Source organism: Hypanus sabinus, chromosome 9, assembly GCF_030144855.1.
Source record: "Hypanus sabinus isolate sHypSab1 chromosome 9, sHypSab1.hap1, whole genome shotgun sequence".
In the NCBI taxonomy this organism is placed as follows: Eukaryota; Metazoa; Chordata; class Chondrichthyes; order Myliobatiformes; family Dasyatidae; genus Hypanus; species Hypanus sabinus.
In genome coordinates this window covers 137,667,882-137,693,107 of record NC_082714.1, presented here as the reverse complement: position 1 = coordinate 137,693,107, position 25,226 = coordinate 137,667,882, and the positions used below count along the sequence as shown (strand labels likewise).

Below are 25,226 nucleotides of genomic sequence, written 5' to 3'. Positions count from 1 at the left end.
GAGTGTTCATCAGTCCATGGTAAGAGAAATTGTTTACAAATGGAGGAATTTGTATACTGTTGGTATTTTCCCTAGGAGTGAGTGTCTAGCAGAGATCAGATCAAGAGAACAGCATGCAAGGAAGTGAAAAAGAGCCCAAAGGTAACAGCAAAAGACATGCAGGAATCTCTAGAACTTGTTAAATTCTCTGTTTGTACGTTCACTATAAGAAAAACACTGAACAAGAATGGTATTCATGGAAGGAACCACGGAGGAAACTACTGCTCTACAAAAGAAAACATTGTTGTACACAAAATTTGCAAAAGACCATTTGGATGTTTCACGACACTTCTGGGACAATGTTCTTTGGACAGATGAGACAAATGTTGGAGTAATAAAATGGATTCAACAGTGGCTAGATGGAAGATGCCAGAGAGTAGTGGTGGATAATTGTTTATCGGGATGGAGGCCGGTGACTAGCGGGGTGCCTCAGGGATCTGTTTTGTGCCCAATGTTGTTTGTAATATACATAAATGATCTGGATGATGGGGTGGTAAATTGGATTAGTAAGTATGCCGATGATACTAAGGTAGGAGGTATTGTGGATAATGAGGTGGGTTTTCAAAGCTTGCAGGGAGATTTATGCTGGTTAGAAGAATGGGCTGAACGTTGGCAGATGGATTTTAATGCTGAGAAGTGTGAGGTTCTACATTTTGGCAGGAATAATCCAAATAGAACATACAGGGTAAATGGTAGGGCATTGAGGAATGCAGTGGAACAGAGAGATCTAGGAATAACAGTGCATAGTTCCCTGAAGGTGGAGTCTCATGTAGATAGGGTGGTGAAGAAGGCTTTTGGAATGCTGGCCTTTATAAATCAGAGCATTGAGTACAGAAGTTGGGATGTAATGTTAAAATTGTACAAGGCATTGGAATATTGTGTACAGTTCTGGTCACAGAATTATAGGAAATATATCAATAAATTAGAGAGAGTGCAGAGACGATTTACTAGGATGTTACCTGGGTTTCAGCACTTAAGTTACAGAGAAAGGTTGAACAAGTTAGGTCTCTATTCATTGGAGCGTAGAAGGTTGAGGGGGGATTTGATCGAAGTATTTAAAATTTTGAGAGGGATAGATAGAATAGGCTGTTTCCATTGAGAGTAGGGGAGATTCAAACCAGAGGACATGATTTGAGAGTTAGGGGGCAAAAGTTTAAGGGAACCATGAGGGGGTATTTCTTTACTCAGAGAGTGATAGCTGTGTGGAATGAGCTTCCTGTAGAAGTAGTAGAGGCCAGTTCAGTTGTGTCATTTAAGGTAAAATTGGATAGGTATATGGACAGGAAGGGAGTGGAGGGTTATGGGCTGAGTGCGGATAGGTGGGACTAGGTGAGATTAAGAGTTCGGCACAGACTGGGAGGGCCGAGATGGCCTGTTTCTGTGCTGTGATTGTTATATGGTTATAAAAGTTGAACTTCATGGCAGAAATGCACATCACTATGTTTGGAGAAAAAAAGAGCACTGCATGTCAACCAAAAACTTATCCCAACTGTGAAGTAGGTGGAAGGAACATTGAGGTTAGGGGCTGCTTTGCTGCATCAGGGCCTGTGGACAGCTTGCAATCGTTGAAGGGACAGTGAATTCAAAATAGTATCAAAGCATTTTACAGGAGAGTGTCAGCGTAGCAGTCTGTAAATTGAAGGTTAATAGAAGTTGGATGATACAACAAGTCCATGATCCAAAACACAAGTGTAAGTCAACAACAGGGCGGTTTAAAATCCAGAAAATAACTGTTTTGGAATGGCCTAGTTGGAGTCCAGACCTTAACCCAATTGAGATGTCATGGCATGACCTAAAGAGGCCTGTTCATGAAAGGTCTCCCAGAAATATTGATGAACTGAAACAGCTTTGTATGCAAGAATGGTCTAAAGTTCCTCCAGCCATTGTACAAGAAACGTTGGATGGAGGTTTTTGCTGCTAAAGGAGGTTCTACCAGTTATTAAATACAGGGGTTCACATACTTTATCCAGCGTGGACTGTGAATGATTAAACAATGTGTTCAATAAAGATATAAGAAGTACATTTGTCTGTCTGTTACTAGTTTCGGCAGATTGTATTTTTCTATTATTGCAACTTAGATGAAGATTGGACCACACTTTGAGTAAGTAATGCAGAAAACCAGGTAATTACAAAGGGTTCGCAAACTGTTTCTTGCAACTGTAGAGCATTACAGCACTGTACAGACCTCTCTATGGAGCTAAATTATTGTTACTTTTGCAGGATCATAAGTGAAATCTTTATTATAGAGTAGTAAAAATAATTAACCAGAAGCAAATCATATATGCTCTATGTACTTAACAATTTTAACTCTTGTAGGTTTTTATTCTGCAAATTGACTGACAAAATAGATATGATCTCACTTTCTATGGTGGAGGTGACCTATTATGATTAAAGGTGACTGCTATGATACAAATTGAAACAGAAACATAATTAAGATTTGATTTTTATTATACATAGCTGCATTGACCTTTGTCTGACTGGGCATTAGAAATTTTAATAGGAATTTGTTTCCACTTTGATTATGTTTCCTATTGGCACCAGAAGAATGTAAATTGTAAAGTATTAATAGTGCCTATCATCTTTTGAAGATAATTCTCATTATAGTAGAACATGCACAATGGAATGAAGTATTGAAACAAAAGGTTGTTTAGAGTCTTCTGGTATCTAATGATGCAGCCACCTTTTTATATTTGCATTTGCCTTGCCTGCCTATTATGCCAAAATAAAATACCAGATCAGCCATCCCTTTGTGGTAAGGCTTGCATGTCATAATAGGCTACAAAATGAGTTCAGGCAGCATCTCTGATAACAATGCGTTCTTTCCCAATGAGCCCAGTACATTCTATGCACGCTTTAACCTGAAGGGTAATAAAATCATACCATCCACCAGGCAGAGACTGATTTACCTATATCCAGTCACAGTTGCAGATGTCAAATCAACCTTCCTTGAGAGTGAACCCTTTGAAAACATCTGAACAGATGGAGTCCTCGGCATGTCTTTGGGTCTTTTGCAAATACCTGGCTGAAGTATTTACAAGCATTTTTAACCTCTATTTACTTGGTTTCCTATCTACTGTTACCAAAGAAAAATAAGGAAACCCTGCCTTAATGACTAACCCACAATGGCTGTGACATCTATCATCATGAAGTACTTCAAGAAGGTGCCCAGGGCACACATCACTTCTGGTCTTTCAGACAACCCAGACTGATTGTTGTTCAATTACTGCTGAAATATGTCCATATGGGGTGCCAGCTTCCTGGCCTTATACTCATCTCTGGAATATCTGGATAACAAAGACAACTGACAAAAGAGGTGGTCATTGATTTTAGAAAGCAGGATGGAGTACACAAACATGTATTTATCAATATTGCTGAGGTGGAGGTGGTTGAGAGCTTCAAGTTCCTAGGTGTAAGGAAAAAAAAAAAATCACCAGTTGCTCATCTTGGTCCAACCACATCGGTAGCTTGTTTCGGTCAAGAAAGCAGGAAAGAACCTAGACTTTATCAGAAGTCTGAGGAAATTTGGCATGTCCTTATTGACCCTCACCTATTTTTTTTATGGATGCATCATAGAAACCAGCCTATCTAGATGCATTACTACTTGGTATGACAACTTCTCTGCCCAAGACCTCAAGAAAGAATTGTGAAGGGAAGGCTGGTTTTCATGATTCACTCCATCATGAAAACAAAGCTCTTCTTCATTAGAAGCTTGAGATTGCAGATAGAAAAAACAGAGACATAGAAAACCTACAGCATAATACAGGCCCTTCGGCCTACAAAGGTGTGCCGAACATGTCCTGACTTTGGAAATTACCTAGGGTTACCCATAGCCCTCTATTTTTTGAGATCCATGTACCTGTCCAGGAGTCTCTTAAGAGTCTATCGTATCCGCCTACACCACCGTCGCTGGCAGCCCATTCCACGCACTCACAACTCTGTACCTACTTCCAAGCACCTTAAAACTGCCCTCCCATGCTAGCCATTCCAGTCCTGGGAAAAAGCCTCTGACTGTCCACACGATCATTGCCTCTCATCTTATACTCCTCTATCAAGTCATGTCTCCTCCTACATTGCTCCAAGGAGAAAAGACTGAGCTCACTCAACTTATTCTAATAAGGCATGCTTCCCAATGCAGGCAATTTCCTTGTAAATCTCCTCTGCACCCTTTCTATGGTATGGACTTGGATCCCAAGATCCCTCTGATCCTTCACACTGCCAAGACAACCATAAATACTATATTCTGCCATCATATCTGACCTACCACAATGAACCATCTCACACTTACCTGGGTTGAACTCCATCTGCCACTTCTCGGCCCAGTTTTGCATCCTATCAGTGTCCTGCTGTAACCTCTGACAGCCCTCCACACTATCCACAACACCTCCAACCTTTGTGTCTTTAGCAAATATACTAACCCATCCCTCCACTTCTTCATCTGGGTCATTTATAAAATTCATGAAGAGCAGGGATCCCAGAACAGATCCCTGAGGCACACCACTGGTGATCGACCTCCATGCAGAATATGACCCATCTACAACCACTCTTTGCCTTCCGTGGGCAAGCCAGTTCTGGATCCACAAAGCAATGTCAGCTTGGATCCCATGCCTCCTTACTTTCTCAATAAGCCTTGCATAGGGTACTTTGTCAATTGCCTTGCCGAAATCCATATACACTACATCTACTGCTCTACCTTTATTGTGCTTAGTCACTTCCTCAAAAAATTCAATCAGGCTTGTAAGGCACAACCTGCCTTTCACAAACCATGCTGCCTATTCCTAATCATATTATGCCTCTCCAAATGTTCATAAATCCTGCCTGTCAGGATCTTCTCCATCAACTTACCAACCACTGAAGTTAAACTCACTGGTCTTTAATTTCCTGGGCTATTTCTACTCCCTTTCTAGAATAATGGAATAATATCCACAACCCTCTGATCCTCTGGAACCACTCCCGTCCCCATTGATGATTCAAAGATCATCGCCAGAGGCTCAGCAATCTCCTCCCTCACCTCCCACAGTAGCTTGGGGTACATCTCCTTTGGTCCTGGTGATTTACCAACTTGATGTTTTCCAAAAGCTCCAGCACATCCTCTTATTTAATATCTATATGCTCAAGCTTTTCAGTCCACTGTAAGTCATCCCTACAGTCGCCAAGATCCTTTTCCATAGTGAATACTGAAGCAAAGTACTCATTAAGAACCTCTGCTATCTCCTTTGATTCCATGCACACTTTTAACACAGTCACACTTGATTGGTCCTATTCTATCACGTCTTATCCTCTTGCTCTTCATATACTTGTGGAATGCCTTGGGGTTTTCCTTAATCCTGTCTGCCAAGGCCTGCTCATGGCCCCTTCTGGCTCTCCTAATTTCTTTCTTAAGCTCCTTCCTGCTAGGCTTATAATTTTCTAGATTTCTATCATTTCCTAGTTTTTTTGAACCAGCTAGAATCTGAAGCAACTTGGAAGAACTCAGTGGCTTGAGGGGCATCAGTGGGAGGAAATAAATTGTCAATATTTGGCCTGGAACTCTGCATTGGGACTGAAATTCGAGAGGCAAGAAGGCTAGCATAAAGAGGAGAAGGAGAGTGACAGGAAAGGACAAGCATTTGGTGGATTGAGGAGGGGTGTTAGGTAGGGGAGCTGAGCAAGGATGGAGTTGAAAGATGGAGGCAGACAGAGAGGAAAAAGAAAACACAAGTTCCACATCCCTCAATACCAGTCATTCCCTCACTGCTAGCACTTTTCCCAGCCCTTGCAGTAGTTATAAAATTTGTTTTTGAGCAGTTGTTATAAAATTTGTTCTTACATCATCTTCCTTAGCACTATCCAGAGACCCAGACAGTCTTTCTAGGTGAGTCAAAGGTTCACACACATCTCCTTCAATTATTTTTCTCTCAATTTGACTATTTTTACATGGGAAGAACAAATACAGAATATTTTGCAGAACATCTATGCTCAGGTCACAGTGGCTATCTTCAGTTTCCAGTTGCTGACCATTTTAACTCTCTCCGTTTCCCATTCCAACAATGACTTGCCCATCCTTTGTCCAGTCATCAGGTGCTTTACAAACTGATGGAGCAATGCCTCACATTACACTCAGTGGCATGAATATTGAGTTTTTCAATTTTAGGTTGCCCATATCTCTCGCCTTTTTCCTCTTCCCTCTTTAATTCCCCCCTCTCTGCTCTCCCATCTGGTCTGCACATCTTTCCTCCCACCCCATCAATAAACTTCCCTATAGGTTTTTCCCGGTGTTGTGCATTTAATATCTTAGTATTATTAAAGTAATAAAGTAAATATATTTGATTAGACATCCTTTGTTTACATAATTCATTGAGTTATATGTAAGAAGTATGTGAATGATGTGTCATGCCACCACATCATATATGCACACCCTGCTTAAAGTAAAAACAAAACTGAGACATGCATTCCTGGCTCTATCTCTCCTTTCAATTAGTTTTTGTTTTGGAGGTACAAAACGTTAAAGCAGTGACCAGTAAGTTCGTTTAAAAAAAAAACCGAAACTCTCTGTTGAAGCACAGTGGACGTTTGTGCGAAGAAAACATGGTTTCTTCTCAAGAAAAGACGTTCAATGCTTTTAATTCATGCATTATTTGCACCAAAGTTTTTGTCTCCAATATCACCTCCAAGCTCTTCCTGTTGCTCTTCTTTGTTTGTCTCTTCATCTTCGTTTGATTTATCCAGAGAATCTGATTCCACCTCATATTCACTTTCACTTTCAGTTCTGATCATAGCTGGGATTTGTAGTTTGGGTTGCTCATGTTTGTGCATGCCCCTTCCTTCACGCATGCACAATTCCTGTTGCTCTTTTTTTTGGAAATGGTTGATGTTTCCACAGTTTCCTGTTCTGTATCACAGGAGGTAAATTGCACTTGAGCCCGAGGCTCTTTCATGGCAGCCGGCCTTGATTCTTTTCCAACTTGTGTTGTCTTCAAAGTAGTAGTTTTCTTCTGCTTCGGTTTAGGAGGCATATCTTAAGAGAATCCTGAGTAGTTTATGTAATTTTTTAAAGGTATTTACTAACTTTTCTTCACTTAAACATTATTGTATTGGTTTTTTACGGGAGAGTTGGATTTCCATGTCTCGATCCTACGTCATCACCTATTAAAAGTAATAAAAAAAGATATTAACAATATGAAGATTATGTTTGATAAAATGATGAAAAGACAGGACAAAAGGGGCAAGAAAATTAAAAACTTGGAAGAAACAACCGAAGACACCATTGATAGAGTGAATAAAATGGAAGATAATATTTCTTATATAACGGTTGTTGGAAAAAGTGGATGTACTTGAAAATTTTAGCAGATGAAATAATCAGGCTCGAAGATCACGTCCATTCAACAGTGGTTTCCGACCCTGCCCTTTACGCACTGAGATGTCTCTGAATTCTCTGAATCTTTTCACAATATTATGTACTGTAGATGTTGAAAGACCTAAATTCTTTGCAGTCTTGCGTTGGGAAATGTTCCTTTTGAACTGACTAACAATTCTCTCATGAATTTTGGCACAGGGGTGAGCCACGACCCATCCTTGCTTGCAAAGACTGAGCCTTTGATGGATGCTTCTTTTATACCCAGTCATGATACCTCACCTGCTACCAATTAGCCTGCTTAATGTGGAGTCTTCCAAAACTTTTCAATCTTATTTTAACTCTGTCCCAACTTTTGTTGAATGTGTTGCAGCCATCAAATTCTAAATTTGTGTATATTTACAAAATACAATTAAGTTGGTCAGTAAAACTATTGAAAATCTTTTCTTTGTACTTTTGTCAGTTAAATAAAGGTTCACGTTAATTACAGATTTTTGTTTTTATTGCATTTTGGAAAATGTCCCAACTTTTCTGGAAATGGGGTTTGTAAATAGACTGGACAGAGAAGAGAAAAAACTAAAAAGTCAAGTTGCAGTTTCAAAAAGAGCACTAATCTGCATGCTGTGGATGAGAAATCTGATAATGATGAAAGTGACACTGGGTAGCCTGGGATTTACAATGTGAAAGCAAACAGAAAAGCAATATGGCTTATACCAGAAGTGAATGGCAAATTAATTAAAATTGAGTTAGACAGTGGTTCTGCTGTCAGTCATTCTACGAAATGAGTTTGAATGGCATTTCAAAGATACTAAACTCAAGCCTGCAGATCAGAATAGACAATAGGTGCAGAAGTAGACCATTTGGCCCTTCAAGCCTGCACCGCCATTTTGAGATCATGGCTGATCAACTACTATCAATACCCAGTTCCTGCCTTGTCCCCATATCCCTTGATTCCCCTATCCATAAGATACCTATCTAGCTCCTTCTTGAAAGTATCCAGAGAATTGGCCTCCACTGCCTTCCGAGGCAGTGCATTCCAGACCCCCACAACTCTCTGGGAGAAGAAGTTTTTCCTTAACTCTGTCCTAAATTACCTACCCCTTATTCTCAAACCATGCCCTCTGGTACTGGACTCTCCCAGCATCTGGAACATAATTCCTGCCTCTATCTTATCCAATCCCTTAATAATCTTATATGTTGCAATCAGATCCCCTCTCAATCTCCTTAATTCCAGCGTGTACAAGCCCAGTCTCTCTAACCTCTCTGTGTAAGACAGTCCGGACATCCCAGGAATTAACCTTGTGAATCTACGCTGCACTTCCTGTACAGCCAGGATGTCCTTCCTTAACCCTGGAGACCAAAACTGTACACAATACTCCAGGTGTGGTCTCACCAGGGCTCTGTACAAATGCAAGAGGATTTCCTTGCTCTTGTACTCAATTCCCTTTGTAATAAAGGCCAACATTCCATTAGCCTTCTTCACTGCCTGCTGCACTTGCTCATTCACCTTCAGTGACTGATGAACAAGGACTCCTAGATCTCTTTGTATTTCTCCCATACCTAACTCTACACCGTTCAGATAATAATCTGCCTTCCTGTTCTTACTCCCAAAGTGGATAACCTCACACTTATTCACATTAAACGTCATCTGCCAAGTATCTGCCCACTCACCCAGCCTATCCAAGTCACCCTGAAATCTCATCACATGTCACACTGCCACCCAGCTTAGTATCATCAGCAAATTTGCTGATGTTATTTTCAATGTCTTCATCCAAAGTGGAGAGAGTGAGCAGCTTCAAGATTATGTGGTGATTTTATAGTCACCATCAAGTATTGAAAGTCAATATGCTCTGCACAGGCGCTAGAGGATATCTATGCAAAACTTTTCTGGAGGGAAATGCTTCAGCAAAGTAAATTTGACTGAGGCCTACCCACAGATGGCAATGGAAGAAGAGTTGAAAATGTTTCTCACAAAAAGCCTTTATTGCTATAAATAGGCTTATTTTTTGTAGTATATTTGCACTGGCACTCTGGCACAAAACTATGGACCACCTGCTGTAAGGCTGCTAAGATCCTCAGTGTTAGCTGGTTGACATCATCCTTACCAGAGAGGATGTCAAGGAATATCTGCAAAGTCTTAGGACGGTGTTAAAAAACTTAGAAGATTATGGGCTCTGAGCACAACACAAGTGTAAGTTCTTTAAACCAAGCATCACTTACTGTGGTTGCACCATTTCACAGCCACAAGTCTCACCTGCCAAACAGAGTGATTCCACATCCTACCCCCCCACCCAAGGTTAGGAAAGATGTTATCCCAAAAGTAAACCTCTGCAGTGATTAACTCTTTAGGCCAGAATGGGACAATTTAAAATTTACTATGATGTGGATGTCTTTATAATAGTTGTACTGCATTCTCCACTGAGTTGGAGTTCTTAGCTAAACTGGGATTTATAGAATATTTAATATTTCAGTAATATTGTAAATGTATTGTTTATTTTTTTTGTTCATGTGATTCGTTACAGATACCTCTATCTATCACCTATCAGGGTCTTCCAACTCTACCCCCACTTGCCTCCCCTCTCTGGGACTAACTACTTGTCATCTTCCACCCCTCATCCATCCACCAGTTGCCTCAGAGTCCTTTTGTTGCCATGCTACAGCCTTTCTCCTCTCTCTGCTGGCCTTCTTGCCTCTCCACTCAGTCCTGATACATGGTTTCGTCCTGAAGTACTGACAGTTTCTTTCCTCTCACGTATGCTGCTCAACCTACTGAGTCCTGCCAGCCAGTTAAGTTTTGTTGTCCTTCATTAAATTTTCCTATACTTCCTGCTGCCTTGGAGAAACAACAAACATAATCAAATACCACTCCCACTCCGTTCATTTTCTCTTCTCCCTCCTGTTGGGCAAAAGATACAAAAGCTTCAAAATACATTACCAGGGTCAATAACAGCTTTTATCAGGTTGTCATAAGGCAATTTAGTAAACCTTGTAACAAAAAGATGAACTCCTGATTCTCTTGATTTACCCTATCTTGGCCTGTGCACCTTATTTGTCCACCTGCACTGCACTTTCCCTAACTGACACAACACATTCTATAAAGCAAACACGAGGAAATCTGCAGATGCTGGAAATTCAAGCAACACACACAAAGTGCTGGTGGAATGCAGCAGGCCAGGCGGCATCAATAGGGAGAAGCATTGTTGACATTTCGGGTCGAGACCCTTCGGTGCTTCTTCCTATAGATGCTGTCTTGCCTGCTGCGTTCCACCAGCATTTTGTGTGCGACACACTCTATAATTGATTTTTAATTTATACTATCTTGATGTACTGATCTTTTGAAATGATCTATATGAAAGGCATACAAAACAGTTTTTCATGTGACAATAATAAATCATTGCCAAATATTCTTGCACATCGGACCAGAATCAATGATTTTCTGTTCCTTCGTCGCACATCTCAGAAAGTTCCAAGCCAGATTTCCTGCATCTTTTCAGTTGATAATTCTTCAGATATTTCAGAACTTGGAATTATTTTAAGCTGATTTCGCTCAAGGTGATATAATCAACCTTTAAAAAAGTTTTAAAATATAGTGTTCACATTGGGCCTACAGACCCAATTTTACTTTGAAATTAGGTCAGTTGGTAGCACTTTAAAATAAATTAATATGTCCTGGCTGTCAATAAAATGTGGTTAACTTTCACTCAATAAAGAAAACTATCATGGTGCATGGATAGTAGCAGTCATTATAGTCCCTGGTTTGGCTAGGTGCTTGCTGATCCCTGGTGAACACTGCATGATGTTCCTTTAAACAGTTTTAGCTAAGTGGTTCAGTGATCTGAAGAAATCTGAATTGGCCAGTGTTGCTCGGCTCTAAATCAAATGAAATTAGATATTTTTGTTAGACTTCGATGTCTGCAAAATAATCTTCCAGTGTGCTGTAGGTAAGGCTGAAACATTTTTATATTGGAATGTTACTTTTTAGTGAAAACTCATTTTGAGCAATTTTAAAGGAAGGATTTGAAATCTTTAAAAACTGGGCTCAGATTTTTAACAACCATTTTCCCCCTCCCAACAAAACTGAAGGAAATGGCAAGTGATGAACTAAGAGAGATGCGAAAGGCTTTAACAAATGAAGCTATCAGAGAACATCAGATGGCCAAAACAGGTGGGACTGAGACTGATTACTTTGTTTGCGGAAGGTGCAAGAAGAATAACTGTACTTACACACAGGTAAGAATAAGGCAATATTACAATTAATTAAACAATTGTATGTTTCGCATATACTGCATGGCAGGGCTACTTGGCAGAGAAATTGCTGGAACCTGCTTCTTTCAGACTTCTGCTTTCTGTGTTTTTGAAACTAGAAGTTTTTGTGCCCATTTCAGTGTAGGATTTTATTTAAAGCTTCAGGAGTTAATTTTCAATAAAACAATCAAGGTTTTGTGATAATTTTTTCTGATCAGTATGTTACTTTTATAAAGAAATTCCGTGTGTGAAAAGGCTTCTAAATGGTATTTAAGATTTTATAAATTTCTATGTATTTTTATTCTAGTAAGCTCTCATTTATCTCTCAAATACTGTATGAGGCATTCAGGCCCGTTTCTGTAGTTCTCACAGAAAATTATTGGTAAATATGAGGCAATTAAACAACTTTGCTTTGACATTTGTCTGGTTCCTTTTATGTGCTTTAATTTTGACCAGCCATTTGTTCTGAACCACCATTTCTTGCACTGAGCAAATGTCTGTTGAAATAGACACAAATAGAAGGAACTTCAGAATTGTGTTTGGAATTCCAATGACAATCGCTTGCTTGTAAATGACAATTTTTGACCAAATCCATGATTAACCTGATAGGCTGGGCATAATTACTAAAATATTTAGAGATTTTTGATTGCAATTAACTTTTTTTTGCTACTTTTTCAACTTAAATGCATTTGATAAATATAAAATGACATAAAAATCTTGATTCACTCTTTATATGTGTATCATGCATATTTTGCCTTAAATTCATTAGTCTTTGCAAACTTGAGAATAAATTTATTGTGTATAACGTGATTCCTGTAGACCATATGTTTTTATTTAAAAAAAATTTTTCACCAGTCCATTATTCAAGTAAAGTCAAACTGAGTCGAAATGTAGTAGTTCAGTTCAGACTTTTGGCATGTGTAAATTAATTCTATCTGGATAGATTTGCCACTTAAAATATTGTCCTATTAATAAAAAGCTCACATTTTAAATACCACCTTTTCTCTTGTATTCCAGGTACAAACACGAAGTGCTGATGAACCTATGACTACATTTGTTTTTTGCAATGAATGTGGCAACAGATGGAAGGTATGTGTTCATATGTTAATTCCTTTTGGAAATTGTATGAAATGTTGCTTTTTAGCATCTCTCAAACTCCAGCAGTGGGTAACTGGCAACCATACAAGGAAAAAAAAATTGTGTCATTTGAAATAAGTGGGTTCATCTGGGCTATTGGATAACAAAATCAGCTGGAATCAAGGATTTTTAAAAAAGTCAGGGTTCCTATAACCCAAGAGTCATTTTGGCTCTACCTTGTGTCAGGAGAAAAGGTAGGAGGTGCAGGAATATGCGGGTAAAATGGTTAATTGGAAATTTGAAGGGTATCTTGGCAGTTGACTCAAAGGATCCCTCACCATTATTTGCCTCAAACTCTAAAATATTTGCCTGGTCTGTAATTACCTTGTCTTTATTCTTTATATTCTTGCCTGCCCCATCTGTGTCTATTGCTGAGGTCAATTTGCCACTGAGTTGAAAATTAAAAGTACTTTCACAGTCTCCTATCACACAAACTCAGAGGGGTCCCAACAATCATCACTTGGACATGTTTTATCCTTGTTTGCTGCTTCCTTTTTAAAAATAAATGGATAGTGTGTAAATGAATGAAAACTATTTACAATTTCCTTATAAAATGGAAATATTAGGGATTCTTCATATTTCAGAAGGTAAGGGAGATTGAAGATGTATTTGCTCACTGCTGCGAAATTCTGTAGTCCTTCTAGAGAACTGCTCCTAAATTGTTCTTGGTTAGTGTGTGATTTGGTAGGATTTGGATCTTAGTATGTTAAAGGTACATTAATGTGTTTCCAGTCTGGCAGGTGTGCAACTTGGAGAGGAATTTAGAGGTGGTGCTATTCCCATGTCTTCCTTGGTAGTAGAGATCACCAGATTGGGGGGAACTGTTGTTTGTCACCAAGATAAGTTGCAGCAGTGTACATCACCAGTGGTGCATTTCAGAGCTGGTGGTGGAGTGACTTTGTTTCTAGAGGTTGATGTAATGGCTTTGCTGCTTGTAAGGAGTTAGAGTTGCAAATCTCATGAAGCTTCCAAATTGATGCTTTATAGTTCCGGTCACCACACAACAAGAATGATGTGGTAGCCAAGTAGAGAGTGCAGAAGAGATTCATCAGGTGGTTTCATAGAATGGAGGCTCTAGTTACAAGGAGAAACTCCATAGGCTAAGTTTATTCTTCCTGGAAGCTAGAAGATTGAAAGGTGATCTTTTTGAGATTTATAAGGTTGAGGCAGAGATGGAATCATTCTTCTAGTTTTCTAGAACTAGGTGTCATAGAATTAAAGTGGGGGGGGTGAAATTTCAAGTAGATCTGAGGAGTAATTTTTCACACATTTGATGGTGAATATCTGGAATGAGCTGCCAGAGGAGGTTTAAATGCATTTACAACACGTAAAAGTTGTTTAGATAGATACTCAGATCGGAAAAGCATTAAGGGGTTATAGGTAGGCATAATGTGAGCATGTGGGATTTGTATAGATGAACATCATGTTGGTATGGACAGTTGGTGGTGGTTGCATGTAGTATGATGGTATGATTATAATTTGATGGTACATAATTTATCATGTTTCCTTTTGACATCAAAAGAGGCATACAAGTCTGTGCCAGCTCTCAGAGCAGTCCCATTCCCATTTATTCCTCCATTTTTGCCTATTAACATATCACACACTCACCCCAACCTTAATTCTTATATCAGCCACCTATCACATGGGGATTTTGTAGTAACGAATTAATCCATGAGCCAGAACTTTTGTAAGTGTTGGGAAACTGACGCCCCAGGGAAACCCTCACAGTTACAGCATGCTGGTGACTCTAGAGATCTGAATCAATTGCAAGCTGCTGAGGTTGTCAGGCAGCAGCAACTCTTCTGCTGCAAGATGTCACAATTAATAAAATGTTGCCCAATGTCAGAAACGGTCAATCTAACAATTGCAACTGTTTTTCAGCTCCCAGATCGATGTTTTGCCCAAGGCCACAATGAGATCTTGACCTGATAATTCAGGAGAAATCCAAATTTAATAAGAAAATTATTGAACAATAAGTACTGCTTGATAGCAGTGAAGTTAACTTTTGTGTGCATCTTCAGTACTACAGCTGGATGTTGTCTGTCCCTGCTATATTTACAAGTAACTCCACGTGAATTCCAGTAGAGCAGAATAATGATAGATGCGGTGACATTTGCTACTATAAGCTTCAGAATGAAGCCTGGGATTTGAATAAAGTTTCAACAGCTGAAACATCAGCTTTAGCCCAGCGATTCAATTGTGTAATTAAAACATGACATTGGAGCTAACCCGTTATAAGAGATCACTATGCAAGGTTTAAAATATTTTTCTAAAGGAGAGATTGTTTTAAATATTAAATCATTGATAATTTATTATCAGTTTGAATTGGGAATTATTATAAGGTTAGCTATCTAAAAATAATCTTCTCTTAGTTCTGTTAATAGAAATTCAGAAGACTACTTTGAAGACACAGCTGGACCAGCTAAATGAAAGCTCTAACTTTAAAGTTTCATGTATATTAAATTTCTCATTTTGCTACGTATATTGTTGTAAAGTAAATAATCTGACATGCAACAATGCTCCCTTGAAATTGAGTATTCTGAAATTATGCAGCCACTCAGATTTTGTTAATTAACATTGTGTGGTACAGTATTGTGTTTTAGGCTTTACATAATTTAGGTTTTGATCTGTCATTATTGGTATCAGATCAATCTATCGGATAATTTTTTAATTACGTTGTTGTGACTGTTCAGCAACCTAAATGCTTCCATGTTAATAAATTTGACAAGTTTACTTTACATTTTATAATTATTTCATAAATTGTAATAATCTCTGTAGAAAGTGTTACAATTGCAGAAATCAATGGATTCCTCTATTAACACAACTGCATTCAGAGTATTTGATGTTAGTGAAAAGTACAAAATTTGTATCATTTGTGAAATTCATTGGGGGAAAGCTCATCACAGGATTTTTGGTGTGTTGGATGTATTTGTTTTTAATTATCACAATGCTTTTTAAATTTTAAAAAAGCAGATTCAATTTTTTAATGTAATTCCTTCTGTTTTTTTAAACAAGCTGGCAGACACCAATGCAAAAATATAGCTTTTAGGTTTGAATGTTCAGTTCTCTTAAAATATCTTCTGCTTGCAGTTTTGCAGATTTTTCTTCTCAAGCCTTTGCATCAATTATTATTATAGTCTGTACATTTTGGAATGGTCATGTATATGAAAACAAAGTGCAAAGAATTTATAGAAATTAGCATTTGACTTCAGGATTTCATTTTGTCTGATTTGTATTTAATATACTCGTGTATTTTAATTTTGTTTTTAAATTTCTGTGTCTCACCATTGCCCAGATTAGAATGAGATGAGCAAGTTGTGTGGACTCCTCCATGTTCAAGATGTCTTAGTAATGAAACCCAAAACATCTGAGCTCTTTGTTGTTAGAAATGTACCACTGATAATTACATTGATTCCATGATTAACTTCAACTCAATTCAACAGTTAACGATTTTGGTGCAGACATAGTAGAAGCTAGTTTGGATCTTCAAGTTTTATAAAATGTTAAAATAATGAGATTTGGCTATCTATGCCCAATGCTGTTCGTTTTTTCATTGGTACTGCCTTGTTTCCTTTATTGCTATCACTATATTTTCAGATGCTTGCTTTTGCTTTATTTTTAAGCACTATGTTCAGTAGCAAGCTTGAGTGTAGCTTTTTTAACATGCGTTGAAAGAATTAATCTTTTGCTCTTCAAGTAAATCTTGAATCCATAGTATTCTGAAAAGTGTTCAAGTAATTTTTCATTATTGACCATCTAAAGCTTTATAGTGTTAATTAAATTTTTTTTTTTGGTCAGAGGTTACAAAGCCAATGTTCTGAAAAAGTGTTTCAGGTGTAGGATTTTATTGTTGGGCTGATGTTTGTGACCCATATTCTTTGCAAATTGATGAACAAAAATGATCATCAATGTGTTCTGAATACAGTATTTCTTGCTACTTCATTCAGCAATTCGTAAGATTACCATGAAAGCAATCTGCTTGCAGGAAACAAACTTCATTTTGCAACTAAAGAATATGATCTTTTTGTAAGGCTAAACAGTGTATATGGTGATTGCAAACAAATCAGGTTTGCATTCCAATTCTCAGGATAAAAGTGAATAATCTTGGGAAAGTTGGGAAAAATACTATACAAGGTTAGAATTCAGAGTGGTTTATGAGAATGATCCTGGAATTAAAGGGTTAATGTATGAGGATCGTTTGAAGGCTCTAGGCCTGTACTTGCTGGAGTTTAGAAGAAAGAGATCTCATTGAACCTTATTGAATATTGCGTCGAGCGCGCACTTTAAAAGGCAGGACTTCTTTTCAGAGCGGGCAGCGGAGTCCGTGGAAGCAGAGTCCTGGGCTTTGGCTAAGTGGGCTTCGGCGTAAGGGGACTTCGGTAAGCCTGTGTGATTGCTCGCTGAGGGGAAGAAGGTAAGGTCGCTAGGTGCTTTTTAGACTTCTTCTATTAATCCAGTTCAGATATGGGGGAGATAGTCAGAGCAGTGGTGTGCTCCGTATGCAGTATGTGGGAGGTCAGGGTCAACACAGTTGTCCCTGATGACCACACCTGCAAAAGGTGCGTCCAGCTGCAGCTCCTATCAGACCGAGTTAGGGAGTTGGAGCAGGAGCTGGATGAACTACGGATCATTCGGGAGGTGGAGGCAGAGATAGATAGGAGTTATCAGGAGATAGTCACACCAAAAAACCAAGAAGTAGGCAGATGGGTGACGGTCCAGAGAGGCAGGGGGAGCAGGCAGAGAGAGCAGAGCGCCCCTGCAGCCATTCCCATTAACAATAAGTATACCGTACTGGATACTGTTGATGGGGATGACCTACCAGTAATGAGTTGTAGTGGTCCTGCCTCTGGCACAGAGGTTGAACCCTCAACTAGAAAGGGGAGGAGGGAAGAGAAGAGAGCGATAGTTTTAGGGGACTCTATAGTTAGGGGGGCAGATAGGAGATTTTGTGGGGCAGATCGGGAGTCTCGGATGGTATGTTGCCTCCCTGGTGCCAGGGTCCGGGACATCTCAGATCAGGTGCAGGGTATTCTTGAGAGTGAGGGCATGAACCCAGATGTAGTGGTCCATGTAGGGACCAATGATGTAGGTAAGGTGAGTGAGGGGGTCCTGCTTAGAGAGTTCAGGGAGTTAGGAGTGAAGCTGAAAGGCAGGACCTCCAGGGTGACAATCTCGGGATTGCTACCTGTGCCACGTGCGAGTGAGGCGAAGAATAGAATGATTATGCACATTAATACGAGGCTGAGAGCATGGTGCAGGAAGGAAGGGTTCAGGTTTTTGGATAATTGGTCTTTGTTCCAGGGACATTGGGATCTGTTTCAAAGGGATGGTCTACATCTGAACCGGAGGGGTACTAACATTCTTGCAGGAGTATTTGCCAGTACTGCTCGGGGGGGGGTTTAAACTAGATGTGCAGGGGGCAGGGATCCAGATCCAGAGGGTTGGTCAGAAGGTGCATGGGGTTAAATGTGTACAAGGTTTGGGTGATCTTGAGAAGGTCATCAAAATTCAGGGTGCAATTTGCCCAATGGAAGTTCAAGGAGCTGGGTTAGGTACAGTAGACAGTGTTTTAAGCAAAGAGAGGAGGAATGGGCTAAGAATTCTATACTTGAATGCACGTAGTGTCAGAAATAAGACAGATGAGCTTGAAGCTCAGATGAAAATGGGGAACTACGATATTGTTGGGATAACGGAGACATGGCTGCAAGGGGATCAGGCCTGGGAATTGAGTGTACCAGGGTATACGTGCTATCGTAGAGACAGAAATATGGGAAGAAGGGGTGGAGTGGCCCTGTTGGTGAGGAATGAGATTCAGTCCTTAGCAAGAGGTGACTTGGGAACAGGGGAAGTAGAGTCTGTGTGGATTGAGTTGAGGAACAGTAAGGGTAAAAAGACCCTAATGGGTGTTGTGTACAGGCCCCCGAACAGTAGCGTGGATATTGGGTACAAGTTGATTAGGGAGTTAACATTGGCATGTGCTAAAGGTAATGCAGTCGTTATGGGAGATTTCAACATGCAGGTGGACTGGGAGAGTCAGGTAGGTGCTGGACCCCAGGACCCCAGGATAGGGAGTTTGTGGAGTGTCTAAGGGATGTATTTTTGGAACAGCTTGTGCTTGAGCCAACCAGGAACGAGGCTATTTTGGACTTGATGATGTGTAATGCACAGGAATTGATAAGTGATCTTGAAGTAAAGGAGCCATTAGGAAGTAGTGATCATAACATGATAAGTTTTTATCTACAATTTGAGAGGGATAAGGGCAGATCAGAGGTGTCAGTGTTGCAATTAAATAAAGGAGACTACGGAGCCATGAGGGAAGAGCTGGCCAAAGTTAAATGGGCGGATGCCCTGGCAGGAAAGACAGTGGATCAGCAGTGGCAGATATTCTTGGGCATAATACAAAAGATGCAAATGCAGTTCATTCCAATGAGAAGGAAGGATTCAAAGAGGGGGAAGGGGCCACAGTGGTTGACAAAGGAAGTCAGAGATTGTATAGCATTAAAGAAAAAGAAGTATGACAGGGCTAAGATGAGTGGGAATACAGATGATTGGGAAAGTTTTAAGGAACAGCAGATCTTAACTAAAAAAGCAATACGGAGAGAAAAAATCAGGTATGAGCTCAGTCTAGCCAGGAATATAAAAGGGGATAGCAAAAGCTTTTTTAGCTATGTGAAGAGAAAGAAGATAGTTAAGAACAATGTTGGCCCCTTGAAGAATGAATTGGGAGAAATTGTTATGGGAAACAGGGAAATGGCAACAGAATTTAATGCATACTTTAGATCTGTCTTCACCAGGGAGGACACAAGCAATCTCCCAGATGTATGGATGGGCCAGGGTCATAAGATATCAGAGGAATTGAGACAGATTGACATTAGGAAAGAAACTGTGATGAGTAGACTGGTAGGACTGAAGGCTAATAAATCCCCGGGTCCAGATGGTCTGCATCCGAGGGTTCTAAAAGAGGTGGCTCAGGAAATTGCGGATGCATTGGTAATCATTTTCCAATGTTCCTTAGATTCAGGATCAGTTCCTGAAGATTGGAGAGTGGCTAATGTTGTCCCACTTTTCAAGAAGGGAGGGAAGGAGAAAACGGAGAACTATTGCCCTGTTAGCCTAACGTCAGTTGTGGGGAAGATGCTTGAGTCCATTATTAAGGACGAAATAGTGGCACATCTAGATGGCAGAAATAGGATTAGGCCGAGCCAGCATGGATTTACCAAGGGCAAATCATGCTTGACTAATCTGTTGGAGTTTTTTGAGGGTGTAACAAGGATGTTAGACGAGGGTAAGCCAGTAGATGTTGTGTACCTAGATTTTCAGAAGGCATTCGATAAGGTGCCACATAGGAGATTGGTGAGTAAAATCAGAGCTCATGGCATTGGGGGCAGGGTTTCAACATGGATAGAAAACTGGTTGGCAGATAGAAAGCAAAGAGTAGCAGTGAATGGGTGTTTCTCAGACTGGCTGGAGGTGACTAGTGGGGTACCACAGGGCTCTGTATTGGGACCACAGCTCTTTACGATTTATGTCAATGATTTAGATGAGGGCATTGAAAACTATATCAGCAAGTTTGCTGACGATACTAAACTGGGTGGCAGTGTGACATGCGAAGAGGACGTTAGGAGAATACAGGGAGACTTGGATAGGCTGAGTGAGTGGGCAGATACTTGGCAGATGACATTCAATGTGAATAAATGTGAAGTTATCCACTTTGGAAGCTGGAACAAGAGGGCAGAGTATTGTCTGAACGGTGTCGAGTTAGGTAAGGGAGAAATGCAGAGAGACCTAGGAGTCCTAGTTCACCAGTCAATGAAGGTGAATGAGCAAGTGCAACAGGCAGTGAAGAGGGCAAATGGAATGTTGGCCTTTGTTACAAGGGGAATTGAATACAAGAGCAAGGATGTTCTTTTGCATTTGTACTGGGCCCTGGTGAGACCACACCTGGAATATTGTGTACAGTTTTGGTCTCCAGGTTTAAGGAAGGACATTCTGGCAATTGAGGAAGTGCAGCGTAGATTCACTAGGTTGATTCCTGGGATGGCAGGGCTGTCTTACGCAGAGAGATTGGAGAGATTGGGCTTGTACACGCTGGAATTGAGGAGATTGAGAGGGGATCTGATTGAAACGTTTAAGATAATTAAAGGATTTGATAGGATTGAGGCAGGAAATATGTTCCAGATGTTGGGAGAGTCCAGTACCAGAGGGCATGGATTGAGAATAAGAGGTCAGTTATTTAAAACAGAGTTGAGGAAGAGCTTCTTCTCCCAGAGAGTTGTGGAGGTGTGGAATGCACTGCCTCGGAAGACGGTGGAGGCCAATTCTCTGGATGCTTTCAAGAAGGAGCTGGATAGATATCTGATGGATAGGGGAATCAAGGGATATGGGGACAAGGCAGGGACTGGGTATTGATAGTGAATGATCAGCCATGATCTCAGAATGGCGGTGCAGACTCGAGGGGCCAAATGGTCTACTTCTGCACCTATTGTCTATTGAATATTACAAGCCTAAATAAAGTGGATATGGAGAAGATTTTCCTATAGTGGGGGAATCTAGGACCAGAGGGCACAGCCTCTGAATACAAGGATGTCCCTTTAGAACAGAGATGAAGAATTTCTTTAGCCCGGGGGTGGTGAATCTGTGGAATTCATTGCCACAAATGGCTGATAAGTTGGATATTTTTAAAGTGGAGCTTGATAGGTTCTTGTTCTTGATTAGCAAAGTTTTCAGATGTTACAGAGAAAGCCAGAGTGGTAGAAAGGGATGATTAATGAGGATCAACAGAATGGTAGAGCAGACTTGGTGGGCCAGATGAGCAGAATTAGGCCACAAGTCTTACTGTCTTATAGTCTACAAAGTAACAATTCCTCACTGGCATCCAAGTTAGTAAGGTTCTAGGCAAAGGTGATATTAAATAGAAGTTACTCTACTCCTTGATAATATCAGTCCCTGAAGTAGTGATGAAATTATAGGCATCTACTTGGATTTTGCATGTGCAATTTTGTGAAATTTATAAGCAACTTGCATTGCTGATCTGCAGAGTTCATCTCCAAAAATGAAGTAGATGGAAAAATCAATGCCTTATCTGACCTAAATGATTTGCAATATACAATATTTCCAATGCTGAATTGATTAAGCCGCGTTGTTATTCTTGCCCAAATGGGCCAAGATCATGTTGCTCAAGTTGAGGGCAACTTGCCAGCCTGTATTAATCAGCCTGGTTATGCAATAGGAGATGCTGAATTGCCGAGCTTGGGTTGAGATGATAAAATATTGTTTTCAATGTTTGAACCATGTACCTTAATGAACGTAAAGTCATTGTTGTTGAGGAACATTAGAATCATATATTTACATTGTAAAATGAGTACTTTGATGTTTTATGACAGTTTTGAAAGGGCCAAAAAGGGGGTAGAATGTAATCCCTATGATTGATCAACTTAGAATGGTGTATATATCAGGAAGTCTTCCCAAAATGCAGGCCACAACATCATTGTGTTACTGGTCTTGACCACACTGATCCTTTTTAATACTGTCAGGCATAATCTTCACTCCAGGTGCTTGGAGCCCTGTAGTATTTACCTACTTTGTAATTATCTATAGATTGTAAGTAAGGATAAGTTTCAAGCTTTGTAAACTGTACAAATTTTGTGATCTAAGATTTCCCATACTCTCTGCTATTTGCAAAGTGGGCAGTTCCATCACTGATCATAGAGTTTGTGAGATATTGGCGATTTTTTCAAAAAGTCTTTTTTTTTCTACAATTGAAGTACCTGTAGGGGATTAGTATCATATGCATAATAAGCAATTTAAAAACGGGACTTTATTGTAAATGTGATGTGTTTGAAAGCATAGTTGGAATTAATTCTGTTGGTATTTCAAAGAGAAAGTCTAGTCTTTTTTGTGTTTGAATTTATTCAAAAGAAACAAATACATCAGATGGTACATGAATACATTTATAGTTAGCCTGGCATTGCTGTCTCTGTGCATGTGCTATTGTGATGAACCTGAACTTCCCATATGAAAGCAATATGATCTAATTGTATTTTTTTCTGATGACTTTAAGTTGGTGCCAAAAGGTACTTAGCATTATAAAATAATGATAAGTTGATATGAATTAAATTTCCACTTGACTAAATCTTGGGTGTCATTATTCAATGTTGATCAAATTAAACTAAGGAATTCTAAACATCTAGAAACTACATCTGCAACATAAGACTGTCCAGCCTCATTTAAAACCTTATTAGAATGGAATAAAAATACTAGAAGTATCAGAGGCTATGTGCATTGGTGAATAGAGGAACCAAGTTAATGTTTTAGATGACTTGCCTTTCATCAGAGCTTTGAAACAGTTAACTAAAACTTAAGGTGCTTTGAAAACAGGACAATTAAGGTGAAAAATATCCATAATGTAGAAATGCAATGACATAAGAGATGGTAATGCAGGGTTAAAGATGTACATTTGGGCAAGTAGGTAAATAAATGTGAATAAAAATAACAGGTGATTGGACTTTTTAATATTGGGCATTATAAAACGGCTCAAATACAGGGAACATGGTGATCTTGGAGGGTTAATCTTGGAAAGATTAAAACTGGGGGAGGAGGTTATGGACTGATTAAAAATTGGAAATTGTTTAATTGGTTATAAAGTCTGTTTTTGCTTAAAGATGGACCAGTTAAAGACAATAATCATGTGTATGATGGGTAAGTAGACCTTTTGTGTTTGTTGTGATAAGAGAGCGGCATTCTTGATCTCAGGTTTAGAGAGGCTTGGTTAAGGGAGAATACCTAGTTGTGTGGATGCTTTAGCTTAAGATCAGAGGTTATGTATGAAGAATGCATTGCACAAGAGAATACTGGACCAGGTGTGTATGTAATTTATTGAGGTTTAGACAAGTTGTGTCTTTTTCAGAATTTACTGAAGGAGGCTCGTTGTGCACCCTACACTGAACTGACAGCAGCTGGGTGGAATTATCAGGATTGCTAATGATTACATGGAGTCTGTGATTAAAATGAGGTAGCAAGAAAGTTCATTTAAAAAAAAAACTGCCCTGGCTGCTAGCTCATCTTTTTAAAATGAATAGGCTGTGACCACATCAGTTATTTGTGGGAAGAAATGAAGCACACTGTCTATCTTAGTGTGATCAAACGAGGCTTACACTAAAAAGTGTGGTTCTCCAATGTGGATAGCAGGACTCTGTCCATTGAGTGTAAGGCTGAGAAGTGAAGGACCTAAGAACGAAGTGATTGGCAAAAGGACCAAACGTGACAAAATTGAATTGAATTGATTTTATTTCTTATATCCTTCACACACGAGGAGTAAAAATCTTTACATTGCATCTCCGTCTAAATGTGCAATATGCAATTTATAATGAATAGTATGTACAACAGGACAGTCAATATAACATAAAAGTACAGTTGCATCAGCATGAATTAATCAGTCTGCTGCACTGGTGGATGAAGCTGTCCTGGCATTTGTGCTGTAGTACCATTTCCTGGATGGTTGCAGCTGGAACAGTTTGTGATTGGAGTGACTTGGGTCCCCAATGATCCTTTGGGCCCTTTTTACACACCTGTCTTTGTAAATGTCCTGAATAGTGGGAAGTTCACATCTACAGATGCGTTGGGCTGTCCACACCACTCTCTGCAGAGTCCTGCGATTCTGGGGAGTACAGCTCCCATACAAGGCCAGTCAGGATGCTCTCAATTGTGCCCCTTTAGAAAGTTCTTTGGATTTGGGGGCTCATACCAAACTTCTTCAACTGTCTGAGGTGAAAGAGGTGCTGTTATGCTTTTTTTTTAACCACACAGCTGGTATGTACAGACTACGCAAGATCCTCGGTGATGTGTATCAGAACCTAAAGCTATTGACCCTCTCAACCCTAGATCCATTGTTGTCAATAGGGCTTAGCCTGTCTCCATTCCTCCTGTAATCCACAACCAGCTCCTTTGTTTTCACAACATTGAGGGAGAGGTTATTTTTCTTGGCAGCACTGTTAGAGAAATTACTTCTTCCTGTAGATCACCTCATTATTGATTGAGATTAGGACAATCAATATCATCAGCAAATGTAATTAACAGATTGGAGCTGTGGGTGGCGACATAGTCATGGGTATACAGAGAGTAAAGGAGTAGGCTCAGTACACAGCTTGAGGGGCAGAGATGAAGGGAGACCCTTACCATCTGCTGGCAATCTAACAAGAAGTCCATGATCCAGCTACAAAAGGTAAGGTGAAGGCTGAGGCCTCTGAGCTTCTTTTCAAGCCTGGAGGGAATTATGGTGTTGAATACTGAACTGTTGTCCAAGATCTGCATTCTCATATAAGCATTCTTCACAGTAATTACTCATTTTCTAGAATTCCTTGCCTGAAAGAGTACTGGTTTTTAATTCAGATGTAACACTTGGGGATTAGATTGATACTCTCTAATCAAATAGATTGCATAAGTGAGGCAGGACCTGGAAAGTGATATAACAGGAAAA

At 39.7% G+C, this 25,226-nt stretch overlaps 1 protein-coding gene across 2 annotated transcripts in view; it reads left to right on the top strand.

Annotated features, from left to right (window-relative positions):
• Positions 1–15,489, top strand: part of tcea2 (transcription elongation factor A (SII), 2) — a 79,691-nt gene extending 64,202 nt beyond the window's left edge. For both annotated transcript variants that reach the window (XM_059980666.1, XM_059980667.1), the window contains 3 exons: positions 11,453–11,599; positions 12,632–12,703; positions 15,124–15,489. In XM_059980666.1, coding sequence (XP_059836649.1) covers positions 11,453–11,599; positions 12,632–12,703; positions 15,124–15,132 — 228 coding nt within the window. In that variant the 3' untranslated portion in view covers positions 15,133–15,489. The remainder of the gene's footprint in view (positions 1–11,452; positions 11,600–12,631; positions 12,704–15,123) is intronic.
• The last annotated feature ends 9,737 nt before the right edge of the window (positions 15,490–25,226 follow it).